A 15,108-nucleotide genomic window follows, 5' to 3' on the forward strand; every position below is an offset into this window, starting at 1 on the left:
CTGGAGAAGGGAATGGCTACCCCCTCTAGTATTCTTGCCTGGAGAATTCCATGGACAGAGAAACCTGGCAGGTTATAGTCCATGGGGTCGCAAAGAGTCAGACACGACTGAGCGACTAACACTTTTCATGAGACTGCTAAAAGATGGAGGCAAGGAACATTAGAGAAATAAAATGTGAACTCTTGGGAGTAAATGAACGGATGCAGTGATTCTAAGATGTGGGGTGTGAGTTGATCCTGGAGGGATCACAAGTTTAGGAAGATAGTTATATTTGTACTAAAGTATTTGTTGAACTTATGGATCAAGAGGTCTCTTTGGCAACTAATCCGTAGAAGTTTCCTGCATTTTGAAAGAAAGAATAGAAAAATAAGGGATATGTGTTTTTAGAAAATGGTATAACATGTGAAATGGCACTGGAGTATAAACCTAAGTGAGAAAAAAACAATTCCTTACCAGATCAGAGGTTGCTGTCTTCTTTTCTTTTTTGTTGACCACACCCTGTGGCATGTGGGATCTTAGTTCCCCCATCAGTAATCAAATCCATGCCCCCTCTGGTGCAAGCTCAGAGTCTTAACCACTGAACCAAAAGGGAAGCCCCCAGAGATTACTGCCTTGATTATAATGTTGTGAGTGCCAGTTGTAGGTAGGATGGTCATGTGTCAAAATTATTTTTGATCTGATAATAAAAATAAATTATGTGGGAAAACAAAATATATTGAGAGGAAAAAAGAATCATTCCTAGTTTTATAACTTAGCATTCACTAATGTATTTATATTTTATATACTATATAAATACATAGCAGCCAGCTAATATTTATTGAACCTTATCATATGCTAGGCACTGTACTAAGCATTTTACATTTATTAACTCATTTAATTTCAGAATGATCTTTTAAGGTAGGTACTATTACCTCATCTTACAGGGAAGCTGAGGCATGAGCGTTTAAGACTTTGCCCAGAGCTGCATCATTAGGAGAAGATAAGGCCAAAATTCAAACCCTAGATTCTTAATTTTACAGCTTCCCTGTTATATCTATCATACTGTGGCTGACACAGGAATCGTTTCTGATTAGCATTCTCACTATGCAGTGCAGAAACCAAAGATTCAACGATTTTTTTTTTTAATGATTCCTTTTATATTTGACTCTTGCTACTTACTAGCGAATTTTTGGAACCAAATAGATTCAAATAATTGCCATCTCTTTCTTGCTGTCCAGACTCTTATCTGAATTTATAATACATAATGGCACTTATATACACACAAATATATATACATTATATGGATGATGGGTATGCTTACATTTTTAAAAATTGTTATTGTATACATTTTATAGATTTCATTTCATCATTTACCTGGACTTATATATAGCAAGTTTTTGTCTAAGGCTCTGTGTTGTACGTGCATAAGATTGTCATGTATAATTTTTATCTTTGAGTATAGAAGCAAACAGTAGCTAATTTGACACAAAGAAGAGAGGTGACAGGAATCAGAAATTGCTGGTTCTGCTACTGAATCTTACAATTCTAAAAAATAATCAGCACAATTGCAAGTCACAATAATGCATATCAGAAATTTAATTCCTGTTTGCTGAAATGGTAATGATTAATCCTAATTGGATGCCTACATTTTCAGAAAGATGTGCCGGATGGGGTGAAAGAGCTTTCAGAAGGTTCAGAAGAAAGCAGTGATGGTCAGTCAGATTCCCAGAGTTCTGAGAACAGCAGCAGCAGCAGTGATGGTGGCAGCAACAAGGAGGGAAAAAAGAGCAGGTGGAGAAGGAAAGGTAAATCCACCTGACCCCTCAACAAAGGACTGAATGCCGTAGCATAAACGCCCTTGTTAATAGTTCTTCTTCTTCCAGACCCCGGGTCGGTTATTCTCTTTCCTTTACTAGTTAGATCAGTACTGTCCCATGGAATTTCCTGCAGTGATGGAAGTGTTCTGCATCTATGTTGTGTAACTCAACAAAGTAGTCACTAGCACCATGCGTCTTTTGAGCACTTGAAATACAGCTAGTGTGACAGAGAAACTGAATTTTCACTTTATGTTAACCTGAATTTAAATAGCCACATATGGCTAGTCGCCATCGCATTGGACAACTCTAGGTTTTTACCTGGGTTAATTTCAGCTCTTGGCTACCTGTAACCCTTCTTAGGATGCTATTATGTTATTTACCTCTTTAATACTCTCTTCTAAAATTTGAGGACTAAATTGCTTTAACAGCTCACTCCTTACTAGGAAAAGAATGCTTTTCATTTCTACTAGCAAAGACTAAATTTAGTCTGCTAGTCTTTGCCCTCATCTCCTGCTTGGTTTCTGCTTTATAGTTTACCCCAAATTGTTTTTTTAGAGAATAACATCTTTGTTGCTGTAGCTTCCCTGGGATGAATTTTCCACTTAGAGATACATTTTATTACCTAGTCTTGCTAATTATCTGTAGCTTCTTTTTCAACAGTCTTTTTGAAGAGGCAAAATCATTTTTACCCCAGTATTGGTAAATTGAGCCATATATGGCAGGACAGATTTTAAGCCAGCTCATGCTGGTTACTTTATAAGGACTGATGTAGTGATATGCCAGAGCAAAACAGACATTCAAGAATTTCCCTAGCTTGGATATCCTCTTAGGTTTCAGTTGTAGGTGAGTTGTCTTTGAATCTAGAATTTAGAGATAACACTTATTAGAATAATTGACTCAATGTTAAGTGCTAGTAGAGCTATTGATTTTTGAACTGTATCAGAAAAGTCATCAGGTTTATTACCATTTCTGTGTTAATGTGTGGATTACTCTTGGAGAAAATTTAGATAACTGGTTGTGTTATCTGAGTTCTCTCATAACAGCTGCTACACATGTTATTTGGACAAATTTTGAAACCAGGGGATCTTAGCTTTAAAATCACAACCACTTAGAGAACAGCCCAGACCCTAAGTGTTATGAACAAATGGAATAAAGGCAAGGCAAGATTGGGACCTGTGACCAACATTCTTTAAAAAAAAAAAAAAATTGATTTATTTATTTGGCTGTGTAGGGTCTTTCTTAGTTGTGGCACACAAGATCTCTGCTGCAGTGTATAAACTCTCCATTTGTGGCGCATGGGTTCCGGAGTGCACAGGCTTAGTTCCCTGATCAGGCACTGAACCCACATCCCCTGCATTGCAAGGCAGATTCTCAACCACTGGACCACCAGGGAGATCCTCAGTATTCTTGATATGTATTTTTTAAAAGTAATCCCAGTTAGTAGTGAAGAGAGGTGTGTCCAGTGTCTTAATGTTTCTCAGATTATACTAAAGACCACCCCCCCTCCTTTTTTTTTCCTGTTCTTTTTTTGGAAGATGGAGCCAAAAGTATATAGGCCTCTTTCTCTCCTCTGCTTCCCCCCAGTTTACATTTTTCTTTTTAAGTTTGGGAATTGTTGATCTAGGATTAGGAACCAAACCAGGTCATCAAGCAAGAGAAACAGATGTCATAATTTCTGGATGTGGCTGGAAACAGGGAAATGAGCATTAAAGATGGTCAGTAAACTGGGAACAAAGTCACGGTTGTGTAGGTCTTTGCTTTTTGGCAGCTCATAGGCTGGAATAGCTGTTTTAGGTAGTGATTGTTACATGGTTGTGAAAGGCTATCTGTGAGGTAAATGTGTTGTGATTACAGGAGGATTTAAGAAATAACAGTTGAACCCCATTCTCAGTAGCTTCAGTTCAGTCGCTCAGTCATGTCCAACTCTTTGTGACCCTGTGGACTGAAGCACTCCAGGCTTCCCTGTCCATCACCAACTCCTGGAGTTTGCTCAGACTCATGTCCATTGAGTTGGTGATGCCATCCAACCATCTCATCCTCTGTCCCCTTCTCCTCCTCTCAGTAGGTTAGTGGCTAGATTAAAATATTACAACCTTGCCCCATACTTGGCATAATAATAGAAGATATTAACATCAAGGTTATAGCAAATTCAAAATTGTAGTCAACATAAATTATTTTCTAACTGCCTCTGATGCATTCTTCTTGAAATTGTCACAGTATTAACTACTTAGCCTCAGTTTATGTTGAGATCTTAAGATCTTTTCTGATTGTAGCCTGTTAAACTGAGATTAGGATGAACGTCACGTGGTGTTTGAAAGGTGGAGATGAGAAGTGTATGTGATGTCATATGGAATTCACATCGACTCTGGCAGCTCTGATATCTTAAGAAATGGATAAATGCTAAGCTAGCAATAATGAAGAATGATTTAGTCTCTCATAGGATGTACTTCTCTCATTCTTGAGTCGTGCATATGGCATAGGCATAGAAGTGTAGTTTTAATTTTCTGTTGTATGCATATGAGTATTTTTGTAGTCCAGTGCAAATTAAAGTGGAAAACTTGTAATTAGCAGTGATAGTAGTAGCATGCTGCAGAACAATTCTAAGTCAATTGCAGGTATTAATAAAGGTAAAACAAATGTGTGTCTATTTCGTTTTCTTATTTAGAGCTTTTACTCTCAATCTGACATCACTTTATTGCAAATGCATTGTAAGACAGGAAGAACACTGAGATAGTATCGAAACCCACTTCCTTTTATGTACAAAAATAAAGAGCTCTGACAGCAAAACTGATACTTCTAGTTGGAAATCGATAGAGACTCTCTTGAAATAGGTATACCTTTCAGCCAAATAGGAACAGAGAGTAGAACCTTGAAATTCAGTCAAATGTTAAAACTAGTTTATTGATTTCTGTGTAAGGTGGAAGAACTTAGAAGTTTGTAGTTTTGGTTCCTAATTTCCAGACAGGAAACAATGTTCAGAGAAGAGCTTTATGGAATTCCAAGTCAAGGTAAGATGGAATAACACCAGAAAAATGATTAAAATCAACCTTTTCTGTTGCTTTTTGGGTAGGATCGTATCTAAGTGAAGTCTGCCTTTTCCCTGAAATATGATATTGCAGCATGAAATAACTACATGTATTATTGTTTTCATCTTCTGATAAAATTATTTATTATTATTGTGTTTATATATTTTTAATAATAAAATTATTTTTATTATTAATTTGTGAAAATTAAAACTCTCCCTTAAGAGAAGTATTGCTCTTTTTGACCATGAAGACGATTTGGGGAACTTAAATTGTTATCAGTCTTTCAACGATTAATCCTTTAACTGTATAAAGCTCAGTTTCAATTTTGGTATTACTGCTTCATTATTTCTGATAGTCCCTCTAATACTTCAGAGGGTCTCACTGAATATCTTCAGGAGAAAAAATAAAATACTAAGAGATATTTACTAATTCTTTTAATTCAAATGCATTTAATATGAATAGTCCATTACCCTTTGGACCTTGTTCCATATGATAATCATTTGTTGAAATGGAAAATTCCCAATGCTATATTGAAAAGCGGTGCCTTCTGAGCTTATACCTAGTGGATGGTACAGATGGATCCAACAAGCTGAAACTACTTCAGTAAACTAGATAAGTAAAACTGGTTTTAATGAGCCTCAAGTTCTAAATCACTTTGGAAAGCTGGTTTCTCGGTATATTACAGTTGAACATGTATCAGAATCACCTGGAGAGCTCATTAAGACAGATTCCTGGGCCCTACCTTCACAGTTTCTTGTTCAGTAGAGTTGGGTTGGGATTCAGTAATTTGCATTTTGTAGATAATAATGGTATCATTCTTGGTACAATACCTTAGAAACCGGTGTTTAAAACAGTGTAATAATAAGGACAAAAGACTAGAAATTACTAAACTACTCATCAGAGTCCAGTTGAAGAAATTATGATACATCTGCACAATGGAATTTTATGTAGCTATTAAAAGGACGATGATCTTTCAGTCTCTGCCTCTGTCTTCACATGGACTTCTCCTCTGTGTTTGTCTTGTGTTTAAGGTAACTCGTCATTTGATTTTAAGACCCACTGGGCTCATCCAAGATGATTTCCTTGTCTCAAAATCAGTTATATCTGCCAAGTCTCCTTTTCCAAATATTATAACATTTCTGGGGGTTAGGACATGGACACTTTTAGTGGCCACCACTTAACGCACTACAAGTACTCACTCTTCTGAAACTATGCAAAGTTCAACTGTTGGTTGTGCTCCTTACTACCTGAGTCCTTTTGCAGGCTAATTAAATTTCTAGATAAGGAAAATGTAGATGATACCATCACAATATGCAGGTGTTTACATTTAATATTTATATATAAATACACATCCTTGAAATTTTTTCATATTTTTATTTGCATAGAAAAATGTCAACAAGGATACCAATCCAACTATATTATTTAGTTATCTCAGAGGGTAGAATTGGAGGAGATTGGGTGGGAATAGAAAGAGAAGTTGTATCTACCTTATTGTTCAAGTCGCCAAGTCGTGTCCAGTTGTTTGCAGCCCCATGAAATGCAGCATGCCAGAGTTCACTGTCTCCCAGAGTTTGCTTAGATTCATGTCCATTGAGTTGGTGATGCCATCCAACCATCTCATCCTCTTTTGCCCTCAATTTTTCCCAGAATTACAATCTTTTCCAATGAGTCGGTTCTTCGCGTTAGAGGATGGTTATAAGAGTTCAGTGAAATTCTGTTCAAATGAACCTAGCACAGCATTAGGTGCATAGATGATGTTTAATTCTTGGTTACTCTAATAAAGTTAATGTGTCTTAGAGATAATGTAGGCACTAGAAGGATTAAAAGAGATGAGTTTATCAATGTGTTTAAATCGTGCTTGCTCTTTGTAGTTCTGAACCTTTAATATTTGAAAGTTTCATTAAAGTTGTGAGACCAGTATTTGGCATTAAGTCAACTTTGGGAGATTTTCCTCATTGGTAGGTCCTGGAATTTTCTTGATTTATTTTAGTTGGCTTCAAGATATGTTTATGGATTCATTTGCTAGAAAGGGCTTTTGCCTTAAAGGGAAACATTCCAAAGGTTTGCCCCGGTAATCACAGATAGCTTTATTGTGTGTTTTCCAGGCCACAGTTAGAATTCTTGCATTCTTTAATGGGGTCATTTTGGTTGGTTTGATTTTTGTTTATTTTTAGATATTGGGGCAGTTGAGGACATGTATATTCTCAGATTTCCGCAAACTATTAAAAAGAAAGTAAATATAGTTAAATATTAATAGTTTTTAGCTTTATTTTCATAATGTCCATTAAAAACATTGGTCAAATCAAGAAGACAGACAATAGCAAGTGTTGACAAGAGTGTGGAAAAATTGGAACACTCATACATTTCTGATGGAACTGTAAAAATGGTGCAGCCATTTTAGAAGTCAGTTTAGGACTTCCTTAAAAAGTTTAAACATAGAGTTACTGAAAAACCCAGCAATTTCACTTTTAGATATGAACCCAGGAGGGTTGAAAACATATGTCCAACACAAAATCCTGCTAATGAGTGTTCATAATGGCCAAAAAGTGAAAACAGTCCAAATGTCTGTCAGCTCATGAATAACAAAATGTGGTATATGCATCCAGTAGAATATTATTTGGTGATACAAAGAATAAAGTATTGATACATGCTGAAACATAGATGAATCTTTAAAACACTAATTTAAAAAAAAAAAAAAAGCCCATCACTAAAGAGGGAAGTCAGTTAGGGGGAAAGAAGAATGACAGCTAACCAGTACAGAATTTTTTAATGGGTGATAACAATTGATTCTGATGATGGTTGCACAACTTTGCAAATATTTTTAAAGCCATTAAATTTTACACTTCAGGTGCATTGTATGGTATAGGAATTGTATCTCAGTGAAAATGTTATTTTAAAAAATTGGTCAGCATCTGAGTGCACTAAGAATTTAGTTTCTTTTTGTTGCTTAACCATCTCAGGAATTACCCAACTCCATTTTTTGTTTTATATGTTACAATTAACATTTTTTTTTTTTAACACCACACTTTCTTTCCCATATATAAACCCCCAGTTAGGGCTGGGATACAAAGCTGAAGTTAAGTATGATGAGTCTTCTTAATATTGTCTACTGTTGTCTTCATTTTTATTTTTGAGTCTGAGTCAGCAATTTCTTTATTATCTTGTATCATAAATTATACACTGTCGAACTTTAGAGAACATGAAGATCTTAATGGTGTTTATTATAAGAAGTATAGACCCTTTCTGGGGAAAACTCTTCACGCAATACTGAGGTTTGGCCAAGTCTGATAAAACAGCTAGAGATGAAGTAGAGAGTGGTTCCTTCCTATGTATCCCTACACTGATTTCATCAGAAGTCCTAAAGCACCCTTTCACATGGATATCAGAGTTGAAGGAATATAAGAATTAGAGAACAGTAGTGTTTGAGGTTGGAATGACCTTATTGCCTTCATTTTAAAGATAAGGGAAATTGGAACCCGTTCTATCAGCCCAGGACTCTTCCACAATACCATGTTGTTACTAGATTTACCTTAAGGACATACATACTGTCCAGTAGGTTCTAGAATCTTTTCTAAACTTTACCTTAGTTGATGACTCATGGTTTATATTCTGCTTCCTGCTTCTTCAGTCAATTCTATTGAAAAAATTAAAGAATGAGAAGTGATGAATACTAACATTCATCCCTTCCCCATCCTGTCATCCTTCACTAGAGCTTTCTGAGGAAATAAACTGAAAAGGGAGGCTGTTTGCAGTAGAACTCCAAAAAGAAGATCCTTCCCAAAAGTGTTTGGTCACAGTTCTTAATACAGGTAGCACTATATATGATTGGGAAAGGAATGGTGCCTGATATCGCCTCTGATAACAAAACTTGGAATTGTCATTTTTCTCCCCCTAGTATCATCTAGGCTGTCACAGCCATCTTCTCCTCATTCGGGCTGCCCATCTCCTACCATTCCGGCAGGTAAAGTCATTTCTTCATCACAGAAGCACAGCAAGAAGGCACTAAAGCAGGTAATCATGCTATTCTGTGTACAGAAGTATACTCTCGTACATTAAAAATGCATGCTTCTGGCAGTCAATGACAGTTTCTTGAAAGGACAGTAAGTCCTTTTAAGGAAAAATTTTATACAGTTTCCCAGTTTGTTTTTAATAATTTATGCACCTCTGCGTTATAGCTTTGTCATAGATAACTCTTTTTATCACACTTCAAAAGTTCCTCATTAGTTTCCAATGTGCTATGGGGGGGTGTGTGTGTGTGTGTGTGTTACAAGTAGGTATTGAATTCTTTCAGGTTGATTTTTTTCAGCATTTATTAAGTCATCAGGTAACTTTTTAAGTCAGCCAGTATGCAGAATTCCAGGGGTAGATTTTCTAATGTTAATCTATAGTTAACTCTCTGGAATAAGCCCTATTATGTTTGTTACATCATTTTTAATATATGAGTGGAATTTTCTTTTTTATGAGTTTAGCTTAGATTTTGTTATTTTCTTGTACCATCGTTGTACAGCTTTGGAATCAGAATTGTTCTTAGCATTTATTAAGTTCTGTAGCTCTCTATATTTTTCTAGATTTTTGGAAAAAATAATAGAAATTAGTCTTGCAGATCTTACCTTTTACTGCTAGGGTGTTTCAATTTCATTTAGTACTACTATTGATTTCTGATTCTTTTTGGAAATTTATTTTTCTTAAAAAATGGTCTAGTTCACTTGATTTTTTTTTGTCAAATATTGGTATAAAGTTGTACATAGTATTTTTGTGTGTGTGTTTCTTTTGTTCCTCAGTGTACTTTGTTTATAATGTATCTTTTCTTGGTGTTACTTGCTGACTATTTTACTGGGCTTTTCAAGGAACTGGCTTTTCATTTTTTTGAAATGCAGCTTATCAGTACATATAAATTTTAACTAATGATTAAGAACACAGACCACTTCTATCCTTTTGTTGCTGTTGCTAAGTCACTTCAGTCGTGTCTGACTCTGTGTGACCCCATAGACGTCAGCCCACGAGGCTCCCCCGTCCCTGGGATTCTCCAGGCAAGAACACTGGAGTGGGTTGCCATTTCCTTCTCCCACGCAGGAAAGTGAAAAGTGAGAGTAAAGTCGCTCAGTCGCGTCTGACTCTTAGCGACCCCATGGACTGCAGCCCACCAGGCTCCTCCGTCCATGGGATTTTCCAGGCAAGAGTACTGGCGTGGGTTGCCATTGCCTTCTCCACTTCTGTCCTTAGATTGGTATATATAATAGAGCTTAATTATAACATAAAGCACTGTCAAGTACATGGGAAAAGGACTGCTTGTAGTTTGCTGGTAGAATATAAATTATCATAACTGTTTCGGAGAAAAATGTTATAATATTTATTAAAATTTTAAGTGCGCATACCCTATGACTAAGCAGTTAAATATTTGGAAACTTATCTTAGAAAAATGCATGTATTCATACATTCACACTCAGAAAAATGTTTGGATTAAAGTTTGTAATAGGAAAAATTTACAAGTAGAGATACATACATGAGTTGCTTCATTAACAGTGGCATATCCATACATTAGACAGTTATATAGGATTAAAAGTTTACTTTGTAATGAAATTATTCTGTACATATAAACATCACCACACTATAATGTTTAATAGTTAAAATCAAGATGTGTTACAGCACTCATTAAAAACATACACATATTTGACATACATACCCAGAACAATAATATATTTTTAATGGAAACATGAATATGTATATATGCACCAACACACACATATAATGTAAGTGTAGAAGAAACTCAGTAAGGAAAAATAAGTTGATGACTGTAACTTATTACCTTATTCATGACATAAAAAACTACTCTGTATTATTTTCTTGTAATCTCAGGAGTCAGATACTGTATTTTCTTTAAAGAATATCAATATGGGAAATTAGGTAAATTAGATTGTTGATATGTAAAGTTTTTGCCTCCTGTGTATGTTTTTCATATTATTAGGTGAGAAAACATTTCAGTATAAGTTATCCTTTACCTTACCACAGTGAAATTTCTTTTTATTGTTTGTTTTTTAAATTTTAAAATTAGGAACAGGGTTTGTATCCTACTGAGGGAGGGGGAAACTGAATGCAGTTCTTAAAACAGAGAAGCTGTAAGTTGTTTCATTTTTATCTTATATCTGAATTTATGTGATCATAGCAGAAATAGATAAGATCAAGTAGCTCTATTAAATTTCGCATTAACCTAGAATGACCTACATACTGCGAACAGAAAGAAATAAATACTAGTGGCTGCCACACAGGAAGCCTACTAACATTTTGTATTCTGATTGCAAAGAATGAGAGATAAGCTGTCATCAATGATCAGACAAAACTGACATTATGTTTCTTCCTCACCTATTACAAATGTTATAAGTGAAAGGTAAGCCAGATACCAGAGACTCTGAGTATTCTTTTCTTCACTGACAGCTTAGATCAAGAAAATCAAGTGTTGCCACTGTGCCTATATGGCATAGCCAGAACTACATGTGAATGTGAAGTAGGAGAAAACCGTATTGTGAAGAAAGAATCTGAAACCAAGTAGGCAGTTGGTTATTCCACACTTTTCTACATGATGGTCTTGAAAGTCAAAGCTTCAGCTGACATTTTAGTGAGGTCATAGATGTTCAGCCTTTTCCTGAAAGGTAGTTTTAGTTTCTTTGTCTTTTTTTTTTAAGCTCTTGAATTAAACAGTTGCTTTTATGTATCTTCATGATTAAAACCTCGGAAGCTCTTTATTTTTCTGTTCGTTCTAGTTTAGTATATTCTATAAGAACATTATAGAAATTAAAATATTCTGAAGTAACCAGAAGGAACCACACTTCTTATTAATAGAACCAGTGTTTTCTAATCTTCCCTTCCTTCAGTTTACCACATTGGTATAAATCACTGAGATTCATTTGATCATTGGGCCAAATCTTACTGCTCTTACACAAGATCAAATTCAAGTAGTTATTTACTACTTTTTGTTCAACTGCAGCACCTCTGAAGCATACATAAGGCAAATATTTATATTTCTAGATAAAGTTGATACAAATGAGAACTGTTCTTGGTTCAGGGCTTAGAATTCTATTTTCAGAATGATCGTATCTAATTCTCTGCTACTACAAGTTTGAGAAATCCCAGGCTTATTGGTGATTTTTAAGTTCTAAAAAAAATGTTAATGACAGTTTCTCAGATTTATATACAGGAGAATATTGGTGAGGGAAAAAAATCCAAATTTTAAGGCTCATTTAGGCCTATGTTAGTTTAATTGAGATTTTTGTTTACTTGGATAGATTTCACAGAAATTGTATAGTCAGCATGGTCCTCACCACTTAAAAGAAGTCATTTATTATTACTAAAAACTGATTTGTTTTGTTTCTTACAGTCAGTTTTCTCTTTCTAGGCACTAAAACAGCAACAACAGAAGAAACAGCAGCAGCAGCAATGCAGGCCAAGCATGTCCATCTCCTCCAACCAGCACCTCTCTCTGAAGACTGTCAAAGCATCCAGTGACCCTGTACCTGCCAAACCTGGTAGGCAGACCAAGTGTCTTTTCAGCGAAAGTTTCTTTTCCAGTATTGTATATAAAACCCATATAGTCTTTTATTTATTTTTCAATTATTGTATTTATTTACATAATCCTTATACTGCCAAATGCTCAGTATAAATCCTTTTAGGGTAAATGGAGAAATTTATGCAGCGTAATCATACAGTTATTTTAAAGTACATCATTGGGATTTGCATGTTAGAATAAGATCAGTGACTCATTCCCAAAATGTCTAACAATAATATTTGGAAGCCTCTGATTAGTAACCTTATAAAGCTGATGTTTCCAAGTTGCTCAAGCTGAACTCTACAAGTTCTCTCCTTTAAAAATATAAATCTTTCCTAAGAGTACATAATACCTTTGAGTTTCCATTGGACATATCCACGGGCCTTTGGATTTTTTGTTACTGTTGCTTATTTTCTTTTCAATTTAAACTGGTCGAGCTATAGGATTTTTTTATTACACAGTTCAGTTCAATGCCAGCTTATTTATGGGTTTGCCAGATTTAAACCATGTCTTGTAGAACTTTGCCTTTTTGTTAGAAAGGAAATTTACCACTAGAAGCAAATAATGTGCTGGGAGGAAGAAAGGGATTTTATTCACTTTTGACTCCTAATTCTCAGACTCAGAGCACATCTGCAGGGTCACATTGCCTCAAACATAATTCCTTTTGGTTTGTTGTTGTTCAGTTGCTCAGTCACATCCAACTGTTTGCAACTCCATGGGCTGACTGCAGCATGCCATCTCCTTCACCATCTCCTGGAGCTTGCTCAAGCTCATGTCCACTGAGTCAGTGATGCCATCCAGCCATCTCATCGTCTTTTATCCCCTTCTCCTCCTGCCTTCAATCTTTCCCAGCATCAGGGTCTCTTCCAATGACTCATTTCTTTGCATCAGGTGGCCAAAGTATTGGAGCTTTAGCTTCAGCATAAGTGCATCTAATAAATATTTAGGATTGATTTCCTTTAGGATTGACTGGTTTGATTTCCTTGATAACCTTTTGGTTAGCATTGTATAATTTAATTGTTCTTTTGATTGATTAGTTTCTATCTATAACTTCGGGGTTATATATTTTTTCCCCTAGCGATATGGGAAGGAAAGCAATCTGATGGACAGTCAAGCAGCCCTCAGAACTCAAACTCTAGCTTTTCTTCTTCTTCGGTTAAAGTGGAAAATCATTTGCTGGGCCTGGGAAAGAAGTCATTCCAGAGGTCTGACAGGCTCCACACAAGTAAGTTACTTTACTAAGGACTCAGTTCTCAGACATTAAATTGTCAACTCTGTGTTTGAAATTCATTACCTGCCAGGCTTAATTGCTGCTTCCTGTTCACCTTTGAGCACTTGACTATTTTCATGTTCTTCCTTTCCTGCATATAAAACTTCATTTCAGAATAAGATCTGTTATCAGCCTTTTTGTGGTTAATTTTTCTTTCTGACAAGGGGTTTCTTTATCCAGCATTATTTATATTTTATCTCTGTATACATAGAAGGGCTTATAATTGAACATGGCAAACTGAACCACTTTTCCTGCTCCAAGTCCCACTAAAGCAAGAATATGGAAAAACCATATTAAACCCTTAAGAGTAAAGAAAACAAGAAGATAACAGATGGACAGGCAATATCACCAAATTTTGAAAGATAAAAACTGGATAGAGTCTTTCACAGAGCTGAAGAGCAGGTGCCAGTAGGAAGCAAGCCAGCTGAGCCTGTAGAACTCCAGAAGGGTTTAAGAATTGGAAATACCATGTCTTAGAGAGGATGAAGCATTGGGTTGAAAAGAAGAACCTTCTTTAAAAGTTAATAAGAAGCAGTTTGATGCCTTAGCCTAGCAGGAGACAAGAGGTTTATTTTGAGGTGAAATTAAATCTTACAGACTTTAAGTTTAGAGACATCATACATAACTGAGGACAGATAAGGAGGCAGTATACTGGAATCAGGGAAATGAAATAAAACACAAATACAGAATAGATCCTCCTGCTTGCTTGGTGTCCAGAATGTTAGTAGTGGGGCATGTTTCTATGTCCGTTACTGTGTTCTTCCTCCCCATCTAAGCTTCAGCAGGAGATTGAGGGATTGGTACTTAAAGAAATTGAATAGCCTAAAAAAAAAAACAACTGCGCTGGCAAATTTATTGATTGCTAGCTAGAAGAGATCATCTTGAATCTACTTCTGTCCAGCTCATCAGTCTGCAAGACACACCCTGGCACCAGAATTTTCAGTCTTCTAGGACCTGATTTTGCTTGTGATTGAAAACCTCCATCGTAAGAGAATCTGAAATATAGACTCACAAAAGTAGAGATAAATCAGGAAAGAGAAAATGTTAAACGAATAATTTTAAAAGCTATGGTATTCACAGAAAGACATAAAAGATGATATCACATCCATGAAAGAACAGAATAATACTGTTTTTAAAAATCAGAAAATAAAGATTTCCAGGATATTAGATACTGTGGGAGCAGAGATAAAAAATTCTAGTAGAAGTACTAAAAGTTAGAGGTGGAAAAATTTCCTAGTACATAGGTCAAAGGAGAGATTGAAAAAGAGAAGGTAAAGTGGGAACGTGAGTCTAGCCTGTCCAATGTCTTAAATAGTGGAAGTGTCAGAAAGGCCAGAGATTGAAAGGGGGGTAATAATGCAAGAATACAGGAAAAATAATGTGAGAAAATTCTGTAGAATTGAAAGCCACAGATCCCATTTATGTTTTAAACTGTGTTCTCAACTCTATCAGTGTCTAGAAAGACTGAAACCTTCC

The 15,108-nt window shown here is 35.7% G+C and overlaps 1 protein-coding gene across 2 annotated transcripts in view; it reads left to right on the forward strand.

Annotated features, from left to right (window-relative positions):
- The window catches only part of ASXL2 (ASXL transcriptional regulator 2), a 113,718-nt gene that overhangs the window by 74,524 nt on the left and 24,086 nt on the right, over positions 1-15,108 (forward strand). Inside the window, exons 4-7 of one of the 2 annotated variants that reach the window (XM_055540741.1) lie at positions 1,634-1,784; positions 8,718-8,833; positions 12,213-12,342; positions 13,441-13,587. In XM_055540741.1, coding sequence (XP_055396716.1) covers positions 1,634-1,784; positions 8,718-8,833; positions 12,213-12,342; positions 13,441-13,587 — 544 coding nt within the window. Of the gene's footprint in view, positions 1-1,633; positions 1,785-8,612; positions 8,632-8,717; positions 8,834-12,212; positions 12,343-13,440; positions 13,588-15,108 lie in introns of those variants that run through there. The other variant, XM_055540742.1, reaches the window with a different exon arrangement.

Source organism: Bubalus kerabau, chromosome 11 (genome assembly GCF_029407905.1).
Source record: "Bubalus kerabau isolate K-KA32 ecotype Philippines breed swamp buffalo chromosome 11, PCC_UOA_SB_1v2, whole genome shotgun sequence".
In the NCBI taxonomy this organism is placed as follows: Eukaryota; Metazoa; Chordata; class Mammalia; order Artiodactyla; family Bovidae; genus Bubalus; species Bubalus kerabau.